Below are 25,365 nucleotides of genomic sequence, written 5' to 3' on the forward strand. Positions count from 1 at the left end.
CAAAATTAATATTACCTGTGAAACGAGTAAAACAAAAAGGTTCTAGATGATAGAAATATTTCATTCTAATCAAAATAAAAGGAGACATTTAGTTAAGTTTCCAGTGTTAAACATATTATATTGTTGGTTTTACTTTAAAAGTTTTATTGAAATTTAGATTAAATTAAATGTGAAACACTAAATATTTCAATTTCTTTCCAAGTGTGTGTTTGATTTGTGAATTTGTTGTTGGTTTGTTGTGTGGTTGGTTTTTTTTTTTTTGGGGGGGGGGGTTGGAGTGGTTGTTGTTTTTTGTTTCATCAAGTGTAACATATGGCCATGTTTAAGCTTCATAACTTGTAAATCTCCAATACTACATTCTTCTCAAACTAGTCTGACAAATTCTAAATACAATGGGTCCACATGTTTTAAGAAAGCTCTCACATCTCAAATATATTGGGCATTTCGTGCACTTTTGGACTTGACATTTTCAAAACTGCAAGAACTTTTAGATCTTCTAACCTGCCTATCACAGACCATTGCAATTTATCCAGGTAAATCTGGTTATCTTCATCACCAGAAGAAATTATATTTTCTTACTTTCTGGTTAGCACAGATGCAATGCAAATATTAAAAAAAAAAAAAAACCAACAAAAACAAACCAACCAAACAAGAAAATGAACAATAAAATATAAAGATCAAAGGTTTCTAAAAACATATTCAGTAACTTCTGAAAAAAGCTGTACATGTTGATGAAGTGAACACAAAGTCCAGACAACACTTCTTTGTTTTAACCACATCCCAAGGAAGAGCCATCAAAAGAAGCTGTTCTGGTTGCTCACCAGATTCTGTCTGTTAGTTCTGCCCTGATCCTCCCTCCTTGTGCCCCCATGCACAGGAGTTGACGACAAGTAAAGAAGAGATACGGCACAATGAAGGACAGCACAAACTCTTTTGATAGTGCCGCTTGCTTATAAAGGCATAAAATGCTTGTTTAAAGTACTGCCTTAGTTTTGGACATGGTGCTACTTTATATGCTATATAATTTACTATGCTGAAATATCTAGGCACAAATGAATTAATTTCAACATGAATCTAAGCTTTAATTAGACTGAATATCCTTGCTTTTTCAAGTTCAAGTCAGGTCCTTATCATTACCTGAAGGTAGTTTATTTTTTGTGGTATAATATTTAGAACATTCAAGAGCATGTTAAGAAAAAATGAATGCATACCCAGTCTACATAAATGTAAATTTATTCATAATCAAGAGCAGAATATTTTTCTGTGGCATTTATCAAAGCAAATATCCTTATATAGGTATTGTTATAAAATGAGCAGTGTGCTTAAAACAAGGGACAATCCCATGCTTTTATGCACGTATTTTCAGGTTTGTTAGTGAGCTGAAGCTGTTCTATTTCATCACAAAATAAAACCAATAATAAAGAAATGCAGTGAAAACACCAAGATCTTTTAAAAGATGTTTTGAATAAACAAACTGCTACTTTACAATGAACTCTCTACTGTTTCCTTCTACATCCAGATTTTGTGAAGAAAAGAGCAAATTATCATGGTACAAAATGTGGAAGGCTTAAATTTTCAAATAAATATTTTCTTGTAAATTGGGGGCAGGAGACATTTTTTAAGACTTTCATGTATTTCTGGTCAATCCTCTGTTAGTTATGATCCAACTTATCCTTGAAAAATATCTGTATTTAAATTACTTATACATTTTTTGAGTGCCTATTCTGAAACAAAATACCTACTGTTGTTCAGGATAGCACATTCCCCTTAGTTTCAGAAAGAAGAGGTTAAACAAAGTGGACACATGAACCATTAAGTATTTAAGATGTTAACAATATCGGAATAATTTTCACCATTTTACACCTCTACTACACATCTTTAAAACTTACAGCTAGTTTTATGAGGTATTCAGTACCCGGGAAAAGCTGCTGAATAGTAAAATCCAGAAAAAGTTCTGTGCTATTATAGATTACATTCCACTTCGTAAAATTCTGCTCATTGTTGGCAATATAAATTATGTAACGATCTAGGATTCCATTTACTTCTATTGGTTCTTTCCATCTGCAAATAAAAGCAAAATACGATTAAGACCAGCAAAGATTCAGGCCATACTGAAAAATATAAGGCAGACTTTGTGGGGTTTATTTTAACAATATGAAAATATAATTGTGTCACCATAAAAATAAATCTAAGGCATATTTCTAATGCAGTATTTGTACTCAGTAGATAAATGATTACAGTAACACACAAAGCAGAGGCTACAAAATGGGCATATCACCAGAACATTTCCTGAACTGAAGTTTGCAGAGGCTATGCCCATATGTAGGTTATACTGATTGCGTAAAGACAAAATGGAAATTAAGTTGGCAAGTGATAATCAGAAGGTTCACAGAACCACTAAACTAATCACTTCTATGCATTTAATCATAATAAATTTAATTTTATGTCACAAACCCTTCCCCTGATTGAACTCACTGGAATTCTTGAATAAACTGATGTACTATTGTGTTGTTAGAAAAGAAATCCTTACTTACTGTACATATATTGTTCTAGAATCCAAAACCATCAGGAGCGGGGCATCTACATGAGATGGTGGCAGCTGTGCTGTAAACAAGGTGACCTGGGAACTGTTTGTACAGCCAGCAAGCGTGCACGCAGTGAGCAGAAACTGGTGTGGCGTAAAAACTGCTAAATCTAGGGCAAAAAAAGGAATATAAATTTACTTAGTATATTAATTTTACCTTGATTTTCTGTAACTTTAAGAAGGTAGTAAATTCAGAAAATCAAGAGTAATAGGGACCCGTATCTCTTAAATGTTTCAGATTTGTCCCGGAGGCATGAATAGGTGCTGGCTGTTTAATAGCAAATAACTGCAAATTCTGACTACTAATAGGTCTATGGGGCACAGTTTGGTTGAGATGACCCCATTGTACGCACATTTACACTCAAATGTACACCACCCAAACAAAACAAAGATGTTAGCCTCTTAGGTGCTACATAATATATCAATTTGCTACAGTGGCAAATGAACACCTTTAAAATGATTAAATCAAATCAAATTAATGGAAAAACAAGTACAGGTTCATTAACACAGCCAGATTATATTTTTTTTAAAAATGTACCGTATGCTACATAAATGTCAAGCATCAATACATACAATGATTCACTCCATGCAGATTTCACTATAAGCATGAACACAAAGGAAGCTCCTTGTTGTCATCACTCCTACTGGCCTGTTCTCTCTTTGCCTGTTTGTTTTCAGCTGCATGAATGCCAAATATTTGTAAAATATATTTCAGTAAACACAACATGTCTAATAGTATAGCAAAGCAACTCTTAAATGGTTATTTATTATGAAGCTATCTTGGGTTTCAATTACTGCAGAAAATGTTGAATAAAATGTAGCATTTTTGTTGAATAAATACTCTAAAAGATCTTTAACTTCATATATTCTTCCCTATACTAATAAAGGAATGGCTGTCAGAAAAATTATAGTAGGAAAGTAATGCAGACATAGTTTTCTAATCTTTTTCTTCTTTTATTAAAATACAAATCATAGGTTTTAATGAGCAAATCCTTTAAGAAGGAATTTACAGTTGAGGTTTTGGCAACAGTATAAGGTATACAAGTAAAATGCATATAATATAGATACACATTTTTAGTATGCCAAAAAAGTTCTGGGTTTTTGAAAGACATAACAAATGCTAGTGTTTTCAGAGCCAAATACTATTATAATTTTGTACAAAAATATTTCTGAGCACAAATTCAAAAATTGCAACTGTGTGACAAAGACATCACCAAAGCAGAAACGTTGTAGATCCAACTTCTTTCTCATTAGTTTTCCCCTCATATAATGCTTCCAGTCCCTGCTGGAATGGAATTCCTTCTGATTTACTCCACCCTATGTGAGGAGCAAATGAACTCATGCATTTTTATCGAAAACACAATATCACTCAGTGTTATTGTTCTACCATTCTCCATTCTGCCATGGAGCACATGGCAAAGTGTGAGTTAAAAAAAATGCGGTAACTAAAAAAAAAAAAAATCATCAAGTGAATGCCTGTAACACAGTGACATGTTTAATCAACATAATGGGGCTGACTCTACCAGGGTTAAGCAGTGCTTATGTGGGTGAGAGGGGGAAAGCACACTCCAGAGCAGGTGCTCAAGCTGGCTCAGCAAGCAGAGAAAGTAAACTCCACATACTGCATCGACTGTATTGCCATCAGAGAAGCCACAAAAAGTACAGATGGAGATGGAAGTCTGTGAGACAAGTATCAGATACTCCTGAGACATGTATCAGATACTCCATGTTCTGGGTGGGTAAACAAGTGACTAGAAGGGTTTTACTTTTAGCAACGCAAAAATGAACAGTTGAAAGCAATCCATGGCACCTATTTAATTCATGTCATTGTAAACAGTGAATACAGACTCTTCTCTCTAAGTTGAAACTGTATTGTGGGGCTTCACTTAGCAGAGTGAACATAACACAAGGGAAAGATAAAGATAAAAAGTGGATTTCTCCTTTTCCACTTGTTTATGGTGGATCACTGTCTTCCTTGTACACAGATTTGGGATGGGTGTTGGGGAGGGGTATCTTCCTCTCCTTTAAGGAAAATTCCTCATCAAGGAACTGCTGTTTTTTTAAAAGGTAGCTTGTACTAAAACCCTGATTTGATGCACACTGCAGCTGATAAGACTACTTGCATGCATAAGAGTTCCTGGAAAGACTTGTTAAATTTGAAGAGAGAAGAACTTTGTCAAGGACCAAGAGAATGAAAGATGAAAAAAATGTTTTATTTCCCTCCCTCAGAAAAAAGCGACTATAAGTTACTATGTGTGTCTCAGTGCCTGGAATGGAAAAAGCAAAAAGAGAAGACAGAGAAACATGCAAAGTTTAAAAGAACAGAAATAACAAGGAACAGAAACACAGAACATATGAGCAGCAAGATCCTTTAGGATCAACTGATAAGTGGAAGGAAGGAAGGAAGGAAGGAAGGAAGGAAGGAAGGAAGGAGTGAGTTAAAAAAAAAAGTAGAAAAGTAAAATATGGAAAAAGCAACATATCTCCAAGATCAAAGGAAATTTTTATTCCTCATCTTGATTTAATAATGCCAATGTATTTTGAATAATAAATGCTGAATAGGAAGGTTCAGTGGAATCTGAGAGATTTAAGTGGGATAAAGACTAAAAAGAAAAATTACTTTAGAGGGAGCAGGAGAAGAAAATACAGAAATTAGACTTCAGAATGCCACTCAAAGCATGAGCTTCGCAGCCAATGCAAATCTCTCCATAGCCTTCATCAAGGTTTGGATGAGCTCACAAAGATAGTGCAGGTAGTGTTTCTAAAAGGTTAGAACCAGAAACTGGCAAACTGAACAATAAAAATCATATTACATCATAACTGATGCAATTATTTGTCACAGTCTGATCTGGCAGATATTTTCTTATGTAAAGTTCAAAGTGTTTCATAATGGATCACTGGATTCAAACAACTACAGATACAAACACGAATCTGAATGAGGAGGGAAGAGGTTCTGAAAACTACAAAGCCACAGTTTGTCAAGGTCCTCTAGCAACAATGTCTTGTTTTCCATTTGCTTGATTGCATGATTTGCATAAGATCAAATGTAGGCAATTGTAGACATGAAAAACAGATCACACTCAAACACATTAAAAATGGATCCACAAGCATTATCCAGAAATGCGTTAAAAGAAAATGCACCCCAGTGCATGGAAAACTCAGTGATTAATGTCAAACAAACTATAATTTACAATATAGGGCATGAATTATATGTTATTTTACAATTGATTTCATGCTGTTGCTGGAAGAATTTCATTGATCTCAATTTACAAAATGAGCCCAATAAGCAGGCAACTATTTTCTTTTTAACTCACAGCAAAAAAACGGAATTTTTTTCCTACACATTTGCTTGATCAGGTTATATTCCGGTGTGTTCCACAATTCCAGTATCCTGTGTTACTTTAAAATAATATCAAATGTTTCTTATTGCAATTTTCCAGTAACTACTGTCTTAAATCACTTATTTCTTACCAAAACAAAGCTAAACTTGAAAATTTGAGTGTTTTATTGAGAAAAAACTAAAGTCAGGATTTGGTCTTTTAGTCAGTTCTGGACTCGGGCAAAAAGTACCAAAGGGCAAAGAAAAAACAGACCTCCTTGGGGATACAGGATTCCCTCAAAACATACTAGTAAGGTAGAAGGTAGACAGAAAAATAATTCTGCATTTTTTACATCTAAAACAGAACAAAAAGAAGAACACTAAAATAATATCCCACATATCTGTTTTAAAACCATAACTTACTTTCCCAAAAGCAAAGAAAAAGGGGGGAGGAGAAAGGGGAAGGACAGGGAGATAAGGGATCAACCTGCCTTTTCATCTCTTTGACCTCAGAGGCAATACAAACAAACTAAATTATTTTTGAACTCATATGTCAGCAAGAGAATTGCTAACTATAGTGGCTATCATTAAAATCGACATTTGCATACCACTACATTAATTATATATGTGGTATACATGGAACTTCCCACACTAATCAAGGTAACTATCTTAAATATCATGGTAAATCTAACTATAGTGGTTGGTATATATACAGTTTCTAATAACCACCAGCATAAGTCCTGATAGAACAATCAATGCATGAGACAGAAAGAATAAAGAATGACCCTGTTTGCATGGTCAATAAGAACACTCACTTTGCTTTGATCAAATTTAATGGGTAGTCATTGAAAGATAATATGCAACACTACAGTGCTACTTTTAGCATGGAATTTGAGAGATGTTACTAAGATGGAGAAGAAAAACAGTAGAGTTAAAAAAAAACCCAACACTGAAATTACAGGTTTAAGAACTTGACTCAAAAAATGAGCTTTACTGCCAAGAGTACATCACAGTTCAAAAACGACAGAGTAGTGATGTCTACAGTGTTTTAATTTCTTTGTAACATACAGCACTCTGTATTCAGGTTTACAGCAAGATATACACAACCTTCTTTCCTCCCCTTTTATACCCTATTTCCCCACGCTGCCTGGTTTCAGGCAGCTATTGTAAGGACGTGAAATGGCAACGTCCTGTCTTGGTGAGCACTCAGTTGAAACGTGACTTGTGTAAGGAACCCCACACAGCTTTCTTCCAGGAAAATAATTGAGACAATAACTATCCCATTGCTATATTCAAAGGAAAATAATACAGCAGCACAGTAGCAAAGGATTGTTAGCAGAACAACAAAGAAAACCTGCTGAGAGAGTATGAAGATGAAAAACTTCCAAAGAATTCCAATCACCACGTTGTTTATGTAGGTAGGCTGGATGACTACTTCAGCTCATTACTCACAGCCTTATTCTGTTCTCTAATCTTCTTTCTCATAGTTTGTTAAGTTAACTCACAGTAACTTAATATTTAATTAGAAGGTAAACTCTTTGGGACTATAAATCTGCATCACCAATACAATGATGTCACCACCTGACTTTTATGCACTACCAAAAAAAACCCCACCCAAATTCATAAAGTGCCAAGATCGTATTATCAGGCTTGCTCCATCAGACATCATTAGCAGCTTTTTCTCTTCCAACATTTTCTGAAAGCAAGCAACAACTCATATATAACTTTTCGTATACTATATCTTGTTTTCTGTATTTATAAAGGACCAATCACTTATATTGACTATTGAAGAACCATCACTAATATGCAACCTTCTCTGGGAAGGTATTACACTAATGATGCCTCTTTTTCACAGATCTCCTGTGAACCCCATGCCATAGTCATCACTCCCTTGAAAATATTTCAGAAAAACTGGGGTGCCACAAATGACAACACTTGCCTACTTCAGGCAACTCAATCAAGCCCAAGGAAACAGTGTGTTCATGTACCTAATTGTATAACCTAGCAATGAATGGCCTTTCACATGTGGAACTGGCCCATTATTGAAGAAAACAGCTATCTTCCAAGACAGCAGCAAATTCTAACAGATATTAACTAATAACAAATAACGTTCCAGAGTGAGAATTAAAAGAATTTTGTGAAGCCACTAAAAACAAGGGCAAGAAATAAAGAGACACAAATAAACTCAGGGTCACAAATAATTCTTTTCAGGAAGCACCATAAGCTGTTGTTCTGCTCTCTAACCCGTGAAGACTTTGACACAATGGCATATGGATGAAACAACTTTGCTTCTAGCTGGCCAACAAATGTTGATGTGTTTTAGAAGCTCAGCAGTAAAAACTACTGATAAAGGAGTAAATCCTCATTCCATTTGAGATTTATATTCTTCAGAAGAGTTCAGGAAACGTACAGCTTCCAGGCCCCATCTGAGGAAGTAAAGAGCATAGCACAAAGGCATGTATTATCATATGGGAGCACCAAAAACATGACAGTCATGTTGGATCAAGTAAAAAGTTATATACAAGAAGAAAAACCCTTTGGCACAAATGTGAAACAAAAAGATCTTTAATCATTTCAGTTTGCAATGATTTCAAACAATTAATGAAGGTATTACATCTATGTGGCAGAACTACAGTCTGCTTCTGAAGAAGTGGTAGCTCCAAAGTACTCATTTCTTTTAAGTATGTTTCAAGAGCAAAGATTATAAACTCTATTTGTTTTCATATTTAATAACAGTGTCTCTTGGTTATGCTCTTACAACTCTTAACTGTTGCACAGAAAAACCTTTTTGCCATTTATCAGTCCAAACTCTTGTATTACTTAGTGCATAAAGCCATCCCTCAAATGTTATCTTTATTCTGGCCTATTCACAAGGCCACATTAGCATCCACTCCTGATTATTTTGTTTCATTTCCCCCCCCCCTTTTTTTTTTTTTTTTGGTAAAACTACTAGTTTTAACCTTACTTAGCAAGATACACATCTTTTTAATTAAACATGCATATTATTCTTTTCCCACTGAAAAAGTTGAAATACAAGGATTGCAGTATTTTGTTTTGAAGTCATGTCCCTGAGATAGCTGATGGGTGTATTTTCCAGGCTTTTCTAGCCCTCCAAGTAGGACACACTAGCTTGAAATCCTAAAGGTGCTCAGCTGAAAACTCAAATCATGGGGAGTGCACATACCACACTGTTTAGAAAAAGTTAAAGGGAAACATCAGAGAAGGACATTTAAACTTCTCTTAATACTTTACCACCAATTAATCTACCTGATTCCTTGTGTGACTCTAAAGACATCTCATGTCACTGACCACGGTGCATGCATCAAGCTCCTTGGAACCTTCCTTCTCCTAACATCCCTAAAGTGTTCCCCTGGCCCATCATCATTAGACACTGTCAGAAAAATAGAGAGGCATTTGGGGAGGGTTTTTTAAAGGTTTTGCTTGCTGCCAAAAAAACACATAGCCAGTCAGTGCAAACATTCAGCATCAAATGAACCTAATGAACCTCCAAGTTACATCTTTGCTTACTCAAATTAAAACCATGCACTATCTCCCTAGTTTATTTCAGTTATAACAGCTGGACAAATAAGGTGAGTTTGAAGGTCAGAGGGGGAGAAAGTAGAAAGAGGACAGAGAACATTAATTTTTACCAGGCACATGAAGGGAAGTAATTGTGGTCATACCAATATCACTATCCTAGTTTTATTTCTTTCTTTGTCATTTCTTTGCACATCATATGGCATGACGCAGCCCTGTTTTAAGATTTAAATGAAAATTGCCATTCATGAATGCTTCCAACCCAGTCACTGTATTGCTATCAGCTTAAATAGAGTGGAGCTGTTAGTATACATCATAAGAACTCAGTCAACGTTGAGCCCCAAAAAAGTGAAAAAGAAAAAAAAAAAAAAAGTGTTTTGAATATTTTACCTCTGTATTACTTCAGCTTTATGTTCACAACTGGAAAATATATTTTCACTAGGCAACTACGTTGCAAATTTGAATCTCAAATACTTGCTGCTATAAAACTGAAACGACTTTGGATTTACATTAGCATGATCAAGAACCCCTTGGCTCACTAACAGAAGTACATCCTGTATTCCCAAGTAATTCTGATCTTGCTGCAGTGAGAGAAACAAAATTCAGATCCACCTTACATTTGGTGCCAAGTTAATTGTATCAGGTCAAGAGAAGTGCCTGACTGCCACTTTTACAACCCACTGAAAAACACATATGAATGTGTAGCTGCAGTAAGAGAAGCCAGTAAGATATTAAGTTATATAAGAATATATGGTAAGTAATACAGCAACTATTACTATCCATTTTATACAAATCAATAGTGCAGTCTCAACTGGAATAGCATATATTACAGAGTGCAGAAATAAAGTCTGCCTGGAAAATGGCAGTGAGCACAGGATTACAAACAAATGGCCTGGCTTACAAACACTCTCCTAGGAAGAGAGACTGAAATAACAACCTGAGAAAAGGAAACAGTGATGACATACCATACAGGTATATAAGGTAGTAAGTGCTACATAGAAAAGCAATTAGGACCCTGTGTTCCCATGAACTCCCTTTCAATAATACAGGGGTAAAAAAAGGACATCCAATAAATTTAGAAAGTGGAATTTTCAGAGAAACTCAGCCCACCCAAAATCATGGAACATCTACTGCAGACAAGATTCGGGTTTATTTTTACAAATCAAATTCTGGGGGAAAGACAGTAAATATCAACATCATGTTTTTGAAATCATTCTTATAAACATCACTGTAATCGGAATATCTCCAGAAGCATCCTACAAGATTCCTACATTTCTCTCTCTGTATCTAAGACTACTTAGAACTCTCCAAGACTGTTATTTTATTTTTTAAGTTTTCCCACCTAAGTGAAGAGAAAGAGGGATGGGAGGAAGGAAATTAATTTCCAAAAGAAATATTTGCTTTGAAAAAAAGAAAACAATTTTACTAGTATATTTTTACTTCTTAAAACTGAATGTGCATACTGAATTGCAAAATACCATTTTAAACCCAAAACAATTGTTTTAATCGATAAAATACTTAAAAAAACCCAAACTCAACAAGCAAGCAGAAACTTGAGACAGCACACTCAGACTAGAAGTTGGAATCTAAACAAGAAAAATATGGCAATGTTTGTTTGAACAGCTATCAGCTAAAGGTTACAGATTAGTCATTTATAGATTATGACCTTCATTTAGTTATATATGTCTTTTACGCCCATCATGGGTAACTTGTTCCACCATTTTGTACAGTACTAGACATGCAAGATGACTAGAGAACAACTCTCACTATCCAGACAAGGCATCACGTGATTTAAGAGTTTCTGTAGAAGAGATACTATCACCTTCCCAGGACCAGAACAGCTCTGTATATCTGAATTATAGTCAGAGAATGAAGGGGTTTGCTAAAACATTACTGCAGTGCTGGAACAAGAATAGTGGGAGGACTCAGTTTCTGAGCACCGATTCTAAACAAGACAATTTATAGCAAGTTAGTTCTGTTGCAAGACTACAAAAGCTGAGCTAGTTTTCAGCTGGCCACAGAATTAGCAGTATAGTAAAATAGACTGTACTTCTACCTGCTCTCCTCTGTCCTTACTGGAGCAATCCACCCCAGCCGTTGAGTCATTAATACGGTCAATATGTGGATGGGGAAAATTATTGGCAGGTTTTTTCCCCCCCTTTTTTAAAAAAAAGTTTACTTGTTTTATATTTGTTTTCAAAACACACATACATGAAAAAATCAAAACCCAAAACCTTGAAAAGCCCAAAGTTTTTTTCAACTTGACGTTGCACTACCCGGTTATGTCATGTAGTGTCAGTAATGTCATCAGATAACATAACTGCCACAATCTGATGTGATGCATTAAACTGGGATTACCAGAATAAATCATGTTTGTGGGTACACAGATCACAGGTGGTGCAGTCAGCTGCTCTGTATTATGGCGTATCTATAGGATGTGCAGATTAGGATATAATGCTCAGAGGCTTGTTCTCGTTTGTGAAGTGCTTTACAACCATAACTCAATAGTAAGGAGCCACCAAACAGTTATAATGGCATAAACCATCATCAGGGAAAAATACAAATCGATCAGTGCCAGCGATATAAAAGAAAGAGCATGCATCTGTCCCTAGTCTCATAAATTCAGTGGTTGTTGCAGGCTTTTTCTCTATGCCACATGTACTTTATTAATAACAGTAACTATCATAAATAATAATAATGCAGAGTAGTTTATTTCAAGATGAATGCTCTTCTTACTATCTGTTGATCCTCTCCCTTATTTCTTACACCCTGTCTATATTGCTCCTGTAAGTGGGGGGGGAGAGCTAGTTTAATTTATTGTTTGAAGTTTATGCCCTTTAATTGGCAATGGTGTGCTATACCAAGAAAGCTGTCTATGTAGGCTCCCTGAAATATCTGCATACCTTAACTGGCATGCTAAGCTTCTAAAAAGGAGGCATAGAATTTACATTCTACTGCATGTTATAAATAAGTAATAAGAACAGATTAGAATTATGCATTTACACCTACTAGTGAGAGTAAGATGCATAATTCACAACTGGTGAACCTTAAGAGGCTTTCGTATTTTACCCCAAATCTCTCCCCCTTCCAATCTTGTGTATGTAGATCACAGTGTATTTTTCAGTCCCACTGCTTCACAATTATTTTTTTTTCCAGCTGGACTCTAGATTTTATAATCACTACTTTTTCTTTCTTGCAGAAAAGAAAGAGACACTAAATGTTAGTAGTCATTGTTGGGAACGTATCTGCTTTATGTTACACTATTGGTGTCACTGTCCTGAATTTTCTTGTGATACTCAGGGACTCGACTGTAAGAGGCAGATGTTAAATGGAAGCGCTTTCAGAAGGTGCCAGAGTAAAGTGAGGTCCTCCACCTAACTTACAAAGAGAATGCAGAAATTGCAACTGAAACTTTCTTATGCTTCATAGTTAAGGTGACATACTGCTCCTCTAGTTGGATCTCCTGAAGGAATAGACTAATCTCTATGCTCATTCATGTCCTCAGCTTCTCTGCTGAAGCCTGTAAACTAACACCTGTTCTGACCACAATTTATATGACAGCACATGAAGGCCACAGATTTTGCAGAACCTGTGGCTTTCCCCCATAGCAGTTCTACCTCTGAGCAGCACTCTGTTACCTGGTGATAAGGTGTAGGAACAAGGAATTATTTTAGTCTAGTTGCTTTAATATTTTTTGTTCTTTGGCTGGACCACTGCAGTGTTGACTAATGTACCTTCCAAAGAAGCACCACTAGGGACAGGATCTTTGGTGGAGGAAGTCATCTTGTAATTTCTCTCAACTGTTTTGAACTTAATCTATTTAGTTCCCTGGATTTTCCTTTGTCCTGTGTGCAAATATTTTAAATTATGTTCTAGTTCTAAGTACTATTTCTTTATTCTGTTCAACCTCTGTCATGCAACTTCTTCTCATAGTTAAGCTAAGACTTGTACCTCCCTTTTTCTGGTAACATTTATCTGTTCAATCTTATAATTTCTTCAGTGTACCTCACTTCACTTTATTTTGAGTTTTCCTTGACTAGTTTTCGAGGTACACTATCTCTGCCTGTAAAGTTAGGAGAAAGACTTCAGTTATACATGATTTTAATTCCCAGTACAATTTAAAACCTTAAAAATTGTCATGTGACATTGCAACAATGGTATTAAATCCCAAGAGCTATATCTCAAAAGTCCAAAACACATTAGTTGAAGTGAACATAACACTTTTACCCTAACTTCTAAGAATAACAGATGGCACCAGAATTATTTTGATATGTAGGAGAGCATTCTTATCCTTGAGCTGATGAAAAGGCTAGCAACTCACGAGAACATGTGGACATTCCTGTCAATTGGATTAAACTATTTTCCTTGATCAGAAAACAAATTACTAACAATATTAAAATTAAGTGATCATCTATAACTCCAAAGTTGAAGTCAGTATGAAATTCAACTTTCAAAAGAAAGCTATTGACATATTGTACCAACATGGGTTACTCTCCACTATTGATACTTTCCTTCATTTTCTACATTTCTCCTAGAATAGACTGTGGAAATTTTTACCACTTATGCATCCTTTGTATGAACTCATCCAGTCTCGTCAACAATCCTGGAAAGATAAGCAATGAGGACCCAGAAGCTTTTAATCAGCCAGATTCTCTAGTCACCTCTGAATAACCACCTCCAGTGACTAACAGGGGGGATGCAAAGCTGTTCACCCACTGTCCTAATGAGAAAGATTTCAACTCTTGGAAGAACTCTTTTAGCTGCCCTTACTGTCTATTCAACACTGATTCCAATTCTAATTTGTACCAAATAGAAAAATTTTAAAATAAAAATAGCATTAGTCTCCCTCAAGATATTTTTATAAAATTTTATATATTTATGTACCTCTGTTGATGGAAACCATGTATGCTCACAGAAAGAACATGAAACTTACTGATTGATTAAATCACAAATTAGAAATTACTAATCACATATTTCCAGTTACAGAACACAGGCAGTATATTACCACTAGTGTAAAAAATCACTCCTTGCTACCTGATTACTTATTCTCTTACATGTGCAGACCCTGTGCAGCACCACTTCACACCAAAATGATTAAACAGCACTATTCTTAAATTAGAAATTCAGATGCTTATTTACATGTATCTATAAACACACCCAGACATGCAGAAAAAGGAACTAAGATATGGATACTGTAAATGTGACTCAAATGTGCCTCTGTAATAAAGGAACACGGTATATCCAAAGCAGCTATCACAGAAACAATAGTGATGTTTGTCATCCACATTTCCATTCACCTTAAGACCATAAGTCTAAGCCTTACTTCAAGCACACTGACCTGATGTTCTTTTCACATATTTCATTTAACTATTTATACAATAAAAACTATGGAAAAGAGAAAGAAATAAAAGAAAGAAATAAAAGAAAGAAAGAAAGAAAGAAAGAAAGAAAGAAAGAAAGAAAGAAAGAAAGAAAAGAAACAAGCCCTGAGCAGCTTTCAAAGTCCAACTACGATTTATGTAAAATGCTTCAATCAGAAATAGATTGTCATAGAAATACAATATTTCATGGAAGACTAGTGGAAAGCATGATGGAGTTTGGTACTGACTAATGGCTATTAAGCTTTATGTAAACAATTTAGACGATCAGTGTAGAAACCTAGGTTAGATTTCTGGCAGTTATTTAACAGAAAAGGAAGTATCCTAGAATGCCCTTCCTGATTTTTTTTTTGATATATTTTATGCCTCACATAACTGATGAGTATAGGGAAACAGATTCTGAAAATACATGAATTTTTCTCCACTCATACAAAACACAAAATATTTTTAAAATCAAACTTATATCCAACTATTTCATGGCTTTGTAACACTCAGAATTGTACTGTTCACACACAAGACAATACTTGTAAAGAATGACAAATATTTGGGAAGGTCTGGATTTACAGTAACAGAAAAAGATGTTAATTGGTGAAGCATTTTAGAAATGCAAGTTTTAAGGAAATTACTCAGATTTTTTGAAATAAGAAGTCTGAAACATATTGAAACATCAAAGATTCTCCTTTTCAGAAATTTGTTGCATTATGGCTTTCAATTTTTCAATACATAAAATGCTGAAAATATTTAAGTAATGGTTAATGACTCAACATCCTAGTGGCCATACATTTAGTAAAATGAAGGAAAAGGGGAACTGCCAGTTGGGAAGCCTCCAGAAGTATTACTGTGGTGTTACCTGCCTGTACATTGTCACCATTTATTAATATTCCACTAGTGTTAAAGGAAGGTTGGGACCTATTGGGTATAGAGAGGAGGCTTTGTCTCCAGTACAAAACAAACTGGAATGCATGTACTGCTCAGTCAAAATAATTATCACAGCTGATAAACTAACACAATTTGTAAGAGCAGCATGGAAGAAAATATCTATCTTAAATTAAATATACATCAAGTGTTTGGCAGTTCTGAAGAACAAATGAACCTAAATGAGTAAGGAGAAATATGAGTGTGTTTTCTCCTTATGAGGGCATAAGGAAAATGTCAGAGAGAAACTTCATTATGCAGCTTGCAGTATCAAGAAGGCTGCCCCACTCTTGCCAAGCCTATTAAGTTAGCTCTAAGTGAAGTATATCCTTATGAATGGATATCAGAAGATCCAAACAGAAGCAGCAGGTTTGGCATTAGTCCATCCGTGCAAGAGGTGACATATCTTTATTTACATGAGTCCAGCATTATCTGAAACTAAGTATAAATCATTTACCAAGCATTTCAAAATGATCCTGACAAATAAAATCTCTCAGGAAAGTGGAGATGCTTTTCTTTATTTATAAACATATGTTTTATAAGTTGAACACAAAACCTTGCACAGTTTCTGATGTTTTCTAAAGCACTTAACAGAAGTTTGACTGAATGAAATCTTGGCTTAAACTATAAAGTCATGTATCTGTTTTATCAGCAAAATTAAAACCACAACATAACCTACTACTTTGCCTTACTAGCTTCAGGCAAGCCACAACCACCAGACATACTGCTGAAATTAAGATCCCACAAAAAGTATTTCAGGCTATGAGCGGAGCATGGTCAAGAATGCATTTTCTAGTTCTTACAAATCTAAGGAGATCTCTCAGTGTTTAATAGCAAACAGTGGTCACCATGTGACAACTGCTCACAAAGAGAAACTATATCACTTGATAGGGCCCTATATGAAGTTCTCACTGATGAAAGTCAAAATGCAGAGAAACAGATTACGCCCTTCAGAAATACTAGAGGAAGGTAGACAGGGTGCAAACGACTGGGACAGTTTGCCCAAGAGAGGTTCACATCAGTTTACAACAAACTGATCTCAGAAAGTTGGCAAATCCACATGACAGTGCAGAACACTTCCAAGATGATAATGTGCAGACAGTAAACTCTGCTGCTTGCAAAAATAAAAAAAAAAAAAAAAAAAAAAAATAAAAGTGGCAAAAAAGCTGTATTTAAATTTTACAAATTGAACTCAATGAACACTTGATTTAAATCAGTCCTCCTCAGTGCACAATGTCTTTTGAAGTGATCTTAGCATGTTTAAGTCTGCTGACCAATCTAGATATCCGTGAAAGAGAAAGTACTAGAAGAGTATATATGTCTAATTCTGGCAGCTAATTCTGAAGTAAGACCACAGGACAAAATAATCTGGCAGTTATATGTTTTTTAGTGGTTTTAATTCATGTCATGGAATTTAGACAAGCCTGGAAATCAATGTTTTTCTTCTCTTTGTTTTAAAAACAGAGCCCAAAGCCAAAATATTTCCTATGCTGCCAGAAAGAAAAGGAATAAAAAAGGACTCTCTCTGTTCTACAGCTATTAACTCTGGAGAAGCTATTTGCTCCAGTTTGTGTTGGTACATGCAGAAGACTGGGAGGTACCGATCACTTTCATTTTACAATTTGTGTTGCATTTTAATTTTTAGAAAGCTGTACTCAAGCAACCTGAGCGCTCAGCAATTCCAGCAGGGTTAGCGTGAGTTCTCTCCTGGCTTGCTGTGTTACCCAAATCTGATCAAAGGACAAGGACTCCAGAAGCTTGTCCAGCTGTGGTTTTATAATGACACCATTAGGTTTTGCTCTATAATCAAGGTCCCTAAAAGTCTGTATAGCTTCAGGCTTAATATCTGCGACAAGGTTAACTGAAATCTGCAGCAAGGATAACTACTTTAGCAGATTGTATCAGCAGGAAATATTTAAACACTATTTAAAAGGATTTTAAATAAGCAGATTTTATTTAACACTGCACTAATGCACTGCAATAGAAAATGATACAACAGAGCTGCTACAAATAAACATAATGCTTTTACCCTTACCCCACCCCCCTCCCTTCTAAATTCCCCAGATCTGTATTATTAAGTCCAGTGAGTGTACCAGATCTTTCTGTCTGAAGCTGAAATACAGGAATGCCAGACTCAGACAGCCCGTTTGCCCTTTGGTTTTGTGCCTGCTGAATCTGCATTCTGGGTCTGCGGAATTAATTACGATAGTACCGGTCACTGGCAATGTCAGTGTTGCCAATTCAGGTGTATCAAATGTATTTTCTTATATGCCTACAACTTTTAGAAGAAGGCAGCTTCTCCTGTAAAACTGGTGTACTCTGCCCTCTAGTGCTAGGTGCACCAATATATGTTTACTTAAATGCATGCTCAGGCCAGAATAAAGCCTGAAGCAGCAGGCGTTCTTTATATGTCATCCTGGAAAAACATGTTATTTCCTGTACACCTTATCAGCCGGATATGTTGCAAAACCAAATATACGGGGTGGGCCTGGAACTGTAGCATGGTACTGCAAGGCCCTAAAATAAGAAAGAGACACTAGGGCATACCCCACTGGATCCCATGCAAGACATTTCAGATAACCAGTTCTAAGTGTGAAGAGGTGAAGACTAAATTTTCGTTGCTCACAACGGTGTGAAATAAGTCTATGCTTCACAAAAAATTGAGGAATTGTGACATTCAGAGTTACAATATACATAAATCTAGCGTTAACATTGTATTGGATAGTAAACTGCTCTTTTCAAAACACTCTAGTGAAAGAGCAGACTGGGTTCATTTGGTATTTATACATATTTCACTGCAATTTGGAAGATGGGAAATAAACTCATACCAGAGGACTACAGAATTTTTCTATTGTTTGTCCTTTAAGGCAAAAGCTGCCTGTCATCTTTGAGCAGGACCTAAAACAAAGGAACGCAAATCCTTAGGGTTGGAAACTGGTGTTTTTAAACATGGCTACAGCTAAAAACAGTACAAAAAGTAACCATGAGAACTAAATCCTAAACCTAACATAATAGGTATTTTCTTCTCAGCAATTCAGCTTCTTGCAGTGACATATCTTATTGCAAATACCCTCTACATATAGGTCTGTGGATTTTCTTGTTCAAATCATTTCACTTGGCAATTAGTACAATATTGATATTATGATAGATTTTGCTTTTATTATCATGATCTATCATTTAAAACAAGCAGTAATAGTCATAGGGATAAAAAGGATAAAAAATCTTGCCAATTTTTCACTAAAATGTAATAATTGTGCATGGTTGGGCATAGTGTATACCATAATTACTAGTGGTTTAGAGCAATGCAAAAAAACCCCAAAAAACAACAGGTACTAATTTGAGGTTCTCCCATTTTTTGAGTTCAGATATGCTAAGCCCTCTTTTCGCAGATGTCAGATATCTGCCTCTTCTTCACAGAAAATCAAGGCTCCTATTCTATCCTGGTTTTGTAGGATCAGCCTTTCCACACTCAGGTCAAATAACAATTTGAATAAGCCAAATCTCAGTTCACGCTCTTCGACAAAATTGTGAAGACAGCTCTTTCTCACATTTTCCAAGGTTCTCCTTAATATTTTGCCCAGAAATCTGGTACCAAGCAGTCTGTCACAGTTTTTTAAACTCTTGGGTATGTAATTTAGGATAACTCTATACTCGTTTAACTCAGTTGAGGATCTGCCCTTGTAACATAGTTGACAGGATCTCTTTCCTGAAAAACTGGAAACACTTCTTTCAGCTTGGCAGAGAAAAATAAGTTTCATACAGCTTAGTCTTAATAAGAATATCTTCCTTTTAAAGATTCATGATGAGAACCATTAGATTCTGCTAGGAAAATGATAAGAACACAATTTGTTAACATTGTCAAGTATCTAGTGTTACAGAAAATGCAGACATACATTCTCAGTGCCAAGTGCAAAAATAGATTTATATATTTTTGTTTGCTAAAAATACTTACACAGTCATTTCCCTTTGCATACATGTTAGATAACAAATACCTTTGCTTAGTCCATCAAATGCTCAGCAATTAAGAATAAAGAAATATTTTGCTCTAATCTTTTTTCTGAAGTTTCTTCACAACAGTAAGGTTTCAACCAGAACAAAACTTGACACTTGGGTCATATCTGATCATCACTGTCTCTGCTTATACAACACCTTTCTGCCTTTATTAGAACACCTTTCTGCCGGTGGTATTGGCACCACCAGCTCAGGTCACTACAATCTAATACTTTTCAGTATAAAACCCACCCTGGTTTCTCTTTCATCTAAGGCAGGTGGGAAATTTTTTGAGACTAATTTAAAGAAAAGAGAAAACAAGAATGAATACCTTGCTTAAATTTTAAAATACAAAAAAACCCCAAACCCAGACATTAAGATACCTCCACGTTTCAAAGTAGAAGCTTCAATTTTGTCTGTGCTTGGATGTGCCTGTGAGTGGGTGAGAGAAGCACCCTCTCTACAGGAAAAATCATCTCAAATTTTCCTAAAATCAAAAGCATAAAACCAGTGTGTATATGTTAAGAATTTTGGAGATAGCTGTAAAAGCTTCTCCATCTCCTCACAGCTGCTGGTGATCTCTAGAGAACAGCAAGGTATGCAGGTTTGGAGCAGAACCCTATTGCAACTGCTTTCCTCAGCTGCAGCAGTCGGTCTTGGTTACAGAGGCTTCTGCACTCTCACATGGAGGAACTAAAAGCATGAATAGAGGGGCATAGATTCACACAGCCTAAATTCCACCTGGGATCATGGACTGAGTATCTCCTCTTGGCTTGTCCCTCCCTACCTGTTGGAGCCATTAGGCTTTCAATGGAATTCAGGACGTGAAATAACACTCAAACTGCATGAGGAAGAGTAGTATGGCAAATGCGTAAAGGTTGAAGCAGAAAAATTGCAGACAGACTTAACAAGAGCGTTACGGTACAGGGGATGGCTTAATTTTGGTGCTTTATTACTCACAACACAGAAACCAAAGTTGTCAATATGGGGAAAATATTTAAAGGCACTAATGGATGATGGATGCCTAATGGGTCCCCCTTTTCAATGTGGTAAAGTGTACATTTGCCATATGTGCTTTTAAAGGGTTTCCTTTTTAATTACAGCTCAACCCCTAGAGGAAACAAACACTTGAATTTCCATGAAAATCAATGAGTATTTCAAGCCCTCAACAACTGTCAAGATCAGGAACTAAGTTAACAATATATTCACAATTATGGTGTTGAAAAAACATACCCCTCCTCAAGTTATGGATTAATTAGTGTGGGCCTAAACCGATTGCATTTTCCATGGTCTGAAGTGAAAATCAGTGAAGTATTAGTTTTTAAGATAGAATTGATGCCTTCCTAAAAAATAAAGGTTTTATAAAACATTTCAATAGATATAGCATTTCAGAAAACACAGAAAGAATCTATGACTTTCTGGTATAGGCTCCTGGTCAGGAACACAGTTGTACAGTTATTAAATTAGGAAAATAATTTTGGTGAATGAATAGGAAACATTTGAGACAATGAACTTTGCCTCTATGTTTAGGGTCAATAACATACTACGTTGAGGCAGTAAGTCACCAACATCACTAGCATAAATGCTGAAAGGAAAAGGATAATTATATGGGAAAAGCCAAAAAGGTAGGAAAGAGACACGTATAACACTGGAAAGTCAAAAGCTGCAGCTTTTCACTGCAAAACCATAACCCCTGGGGAAAAAAAAAAAAAAAAGAAAAAAAAGAAAAAAAAAAAGAGATTATGTTATACCTCTGCTACTTCTAGTCTGCAAAGAAGAATATCTTGAGCTCTGAAAGGAAGCAAAACCAAGGTCAAATTAAAGATATATGCAGATCCAAGCAAGATCTTGAATAAACCTGATTCAGACTGACTGAGATTTCTAGTGACCCAAATCCCAGCCTGCTGGCTCACATTGCCTCTTCCCCCTCAGGCAGAGTGAGAAACTGGCAGCTAAATAAAATGGATCTAAAGTAAACAGACTGATCTCCATGCCATGTTCAGAATGGTAGGCAAGAATGACTCTTGTGCTGTACTGCACAGAGCAACGCAGTCTGATTCGCTAGCCTTCGCTAGCCTTCTCTTGTGAATAAGCAAGATTCTCTGCTCTCTTTGTGTCTTATGTCTGCCTAAAAAATTAATTGAAAACAAAGTTATGAAATGATCAATAAGAAGAAAAGTATCAAAAATTCTAGAAAAAATATAAAGAAATAATTTCTAAATAAAAGCAACAAGAGGTCCTCTAGGAAGCTTATGAACCAGATGACTTTTCCTTAGACTAGTTTATCGCAGTGTATTCTGACATATCATTCAAGATTTAGAGGTAGAACATAAGGAATTGTCCTGACCCTTTTTAATTTATCCTTTGCTATCTTTTCAAAGAACTATCACAAAAATTATTTGACCACAATTTCTATCAATAAGCATTCATTTTGGCTATGAGTCAGAATAGAATCAGACATGAATCTAAAACCAAACAAAATATACTATGGTGAAGATTTCCTCAAACATTTTACATTGCTTGTCAATTTATAACTAGGTCACAGATAAACACATCAGTAAAACTACCTGTGATGCACTTTCAGTAATGATTTTAATCAGATTGGAAACACAACTATTTGCACTTCAAAATTCTTAAGAATAGTGTTATGGTATGGCAATAAGAGATTAATGGCGATCTTGCAAAAAAGATAAATGGCACTACACGAATACCAGAAAACTGGGGGGGGGGGGGGAGAAATTAATTGAACCTATATTTTTGATAAATATTTATTTTTTTGCCGAAGAAAAATGCACACTAGTTTGAGCTGTCATTATGCTAACCTATATCCTATTTTTCATATTATTAGTAATACATAATGTGGTAGTTTATATTCAAAAATAAAACCAGAATGTATATACCTCATGTATTTATCCAGAAATACACTAAGGTTACTATGGTTACGAAAAATCCATTACCTTTGAATACAGAATGAAAAAGTTTGACTTAAAGTGTGCACTATTTATTATAGCGATCATCAACAGCCTTCAGGAGGTTCTCTAACTGGATTCATTTTTCAGTGTCAAAACTGACCCACCACACCAGTAGCTTATGGCCTGTGCAAGGCAAAGAAATTTGAACTATATGAATTTTTAAATATGTTTTATACTAACTCAAGATGCGGAAATGGCTTTGAATTTTAAGCCCTTCCATTAAAAAGAAAGTAGGGTCTTGGTACCCTTTTTTCCTGAGTTTTCTGATATGAAATGCTTTATTTTTACTTGTACCTACTACCATACACAAATTCTGATGGGTCCAGAATTATGCTATGCTATGATACTTCTAGTTCAATATTTTGTTTTGTATTTTGTTTTTTGTTGTTTGACTGATGTCTGAACAAATAACTTGCATAATTTAATAAACTACACCAGTTACATTAAATTAGGAAGTCAGATTACCATGCTTCACACCATACTGCCAAATATCAGTCATTTAGCTTCTATATAATAGTTTAAGAGTACTGATATAACTTGGTTATTGACACATTGCATCTGAAGAAAACAGATTATTAGTTCATGCTTTTAACAAATGAATTAAACATGGACTATTCAGAAATGCAACACTGTGTCTCTCTAATCATATTTAATGAAGACAGTGGGAAAAACTATTAAACCTGTATGTAATATCTTGTCTCCAACAGCTTACAGTTTACTGGTTTTGAGAGCTAGATGGTATGAGATCAAAAAGTTATAAAATTATTAAAAAGATAGCTCAGGTCCTGTGAAGGAGGATAACACAGCACAAGGTTTAGCTACACCATGGAGACATTAATTTCTGAGACTCCCAACAGAGAGTTCTATGAAGGATTCTTTAAAAAATGGAACACATCAGGGTTTAAAGTGCATCCGTCCCATTTTAAAATTATATTTCTTTTCCTCTGAAATAAGAAGGGGTCAGTCATATAATTATCCACAGTAACTACGCAATACTCATCTGACATGCTACCTAGCAGAAAACTCACCTTTTACAACATACTTAGTTCCATTTCCAGAGTAAATTGGTACTCCATTCATATACAAAGTATATTGTGTAATAATACCATTTGGTTTTTTGGGTGGACTCCAATTCATCATCAGGAATGTGGGAAAGGATATTGCTGTGGGTGGTTGCACATCTTCAGGGGCTGGCGAAAAAAATGTGTAACATTATATTTCCACAAATATTATAATATATAATTATATATTGTATATAATAATATATAATAAATAATTGCAGTGAGCAGCTACTACCAGAATGATTTTTGTTAAAGTTGAAATTTCAGAGAATATTTTCTACTTGCAACATAACAGCATTTTGAGAACTCTCCTATTACATGTGAGGCTTCCTAGCCAAACAGAAACACTTCTATGAAAGACAAGGATAAACTCTTTGCTTTTTAGGAGAGTAATTATGCTTATATAACTTTATATTTTCAGTGTGGTAAACACTGAGCAAGGGGAGGGCTACACGATGTTAGTACAGTCCATTTTCTAATACAAATTATTTTCTCTGCCTTTCTGCTTTCATTCCTAACTACAAAGTGATCATTCTTTCTAATCACAAATGCAGATTCTGTATTCTTAGGTACTACCCTTATTTCAGACTTTTCATAATTCAATACACTTAGTAATGTTTGTTTAGTGTAGACTTTATGTATACAATATAGTGGAAGTTGGCAATGGATAATAATTTAACAGCCGAGTTCTCTCACTGTTCCAATGAGTTATATGCTAGAAGCACAAGCAATCCCACTGAATATCGCAAGGGGAGCAGAACTCGGGCCTTAGTCTGGGAGGAATATCTTGTAATTTACAAGCTCTGTGCTAGCAATTTAAAACAATAACTAGCAGTGGCTGGCAATGTGAAAACAATATAAAGTAATGAATGTTTCAATAGGGAAACAGGGATAGCTGGAGGGTGTGATATGGTGTCTGTCTTCTCTATCATCAATTTATTGTTACTAAGAGCATGCAACAAGAGCATCCAAAAATAGAAACTCCACACATTGACTTTTTGTTCAATTCTTCTGAGGGATGACACACATGTTCCCCATGGCTTTATTTGATCTCTGGGGGGAAAATAAATAAATAAATCTACTCTTGCTGAAACCTTCCCAATATGACAACACATCTGAAAACAGTGGATGTTTTTTTCAAACACATGTAAGAATTCCTGCTTTATTCACTAAAATGAGAAAATAAGACATAAAAAATTTACTTTTTAATTACTATATTACACCAGAAAGAAATATACAATACTGCATTTCATGTTTACAACACAGGGCCCATTAACTATTTGGCTGTCAGAGGCTACACCCTTTCATGGACAATGCCAACAGACAAACTCAGTTTATTTAGAACTTCCAAGGGGAGATAATTGGATTTTGATTTGACTGATGCTGCTGGCAGTTGCTAGAAAGTCCACATCAAAACACTGTTCTAGCAATGTTAGATGGCAATCTTCAGGACTGTCCCATCAGGACAATGCCTTGCATGACTACCTGCTTTGGCAGCAGTTCAACACCCCAGCATTCTTTTAATCATTTTGGTTGTAATTCCCATAACTTTGTGCTAAAATTTTATTTGTTTTATTGGTACTGTATTACTACCCAGTTTACATGAGAA

The 25,365-nt window shown here is 35.4% G+C and overlaps 1 protein-coding gene across 7 annotated transcripts in view; it reads right to left on the bottom strand.

The window, feature by feature from the left end:
• USH2A (usherin) overlaps nucleotides 1-25,365 on the bottom strand; it is a 392,395-nt gene that overhangs the window by 194,988 nt on the left and 172,042 nt on the right. For all 7 annotated transcript variants that reach the window (XM_074897210.1, XM_074897211.1, XM_074897212.1 and 4 more), the window contains 3 exons: nucleotides 23,724-23,885; nucleotides 2,535-2,694; nucleotides 1,890-2,061 (listed from right to left, as the gene is read on the bottom strand). In XM_074897210.1, coding sequence (XP_074753311.1) covers nucleotides 1,890-2,061; nucleotides 2,535-2,694; nucleotides 23,724-23,885 — 494 coding nt within the window. The remainder of the gene's footprint in view (nucleotides 1-1,889; nucleotides 2,062-2,534; nucleotides 2,695-23,723; nucleotides 23,886-25,365) is intronic.

The sequence above is a fragment of the Athene noctua genome, chromosome 1 (assembly GCF_965140245.1).
Source record: "Athene noctua chromosome 1, bAthNoc1.hap1.1, whole genome shotgun sequence".
Taxonomy (NCBI): domain Eukaryota; kingdom Metazoa; phylum Chordata; class Aves; order Strigiformes; family Strigidae; genus Athene; species Athene noctua.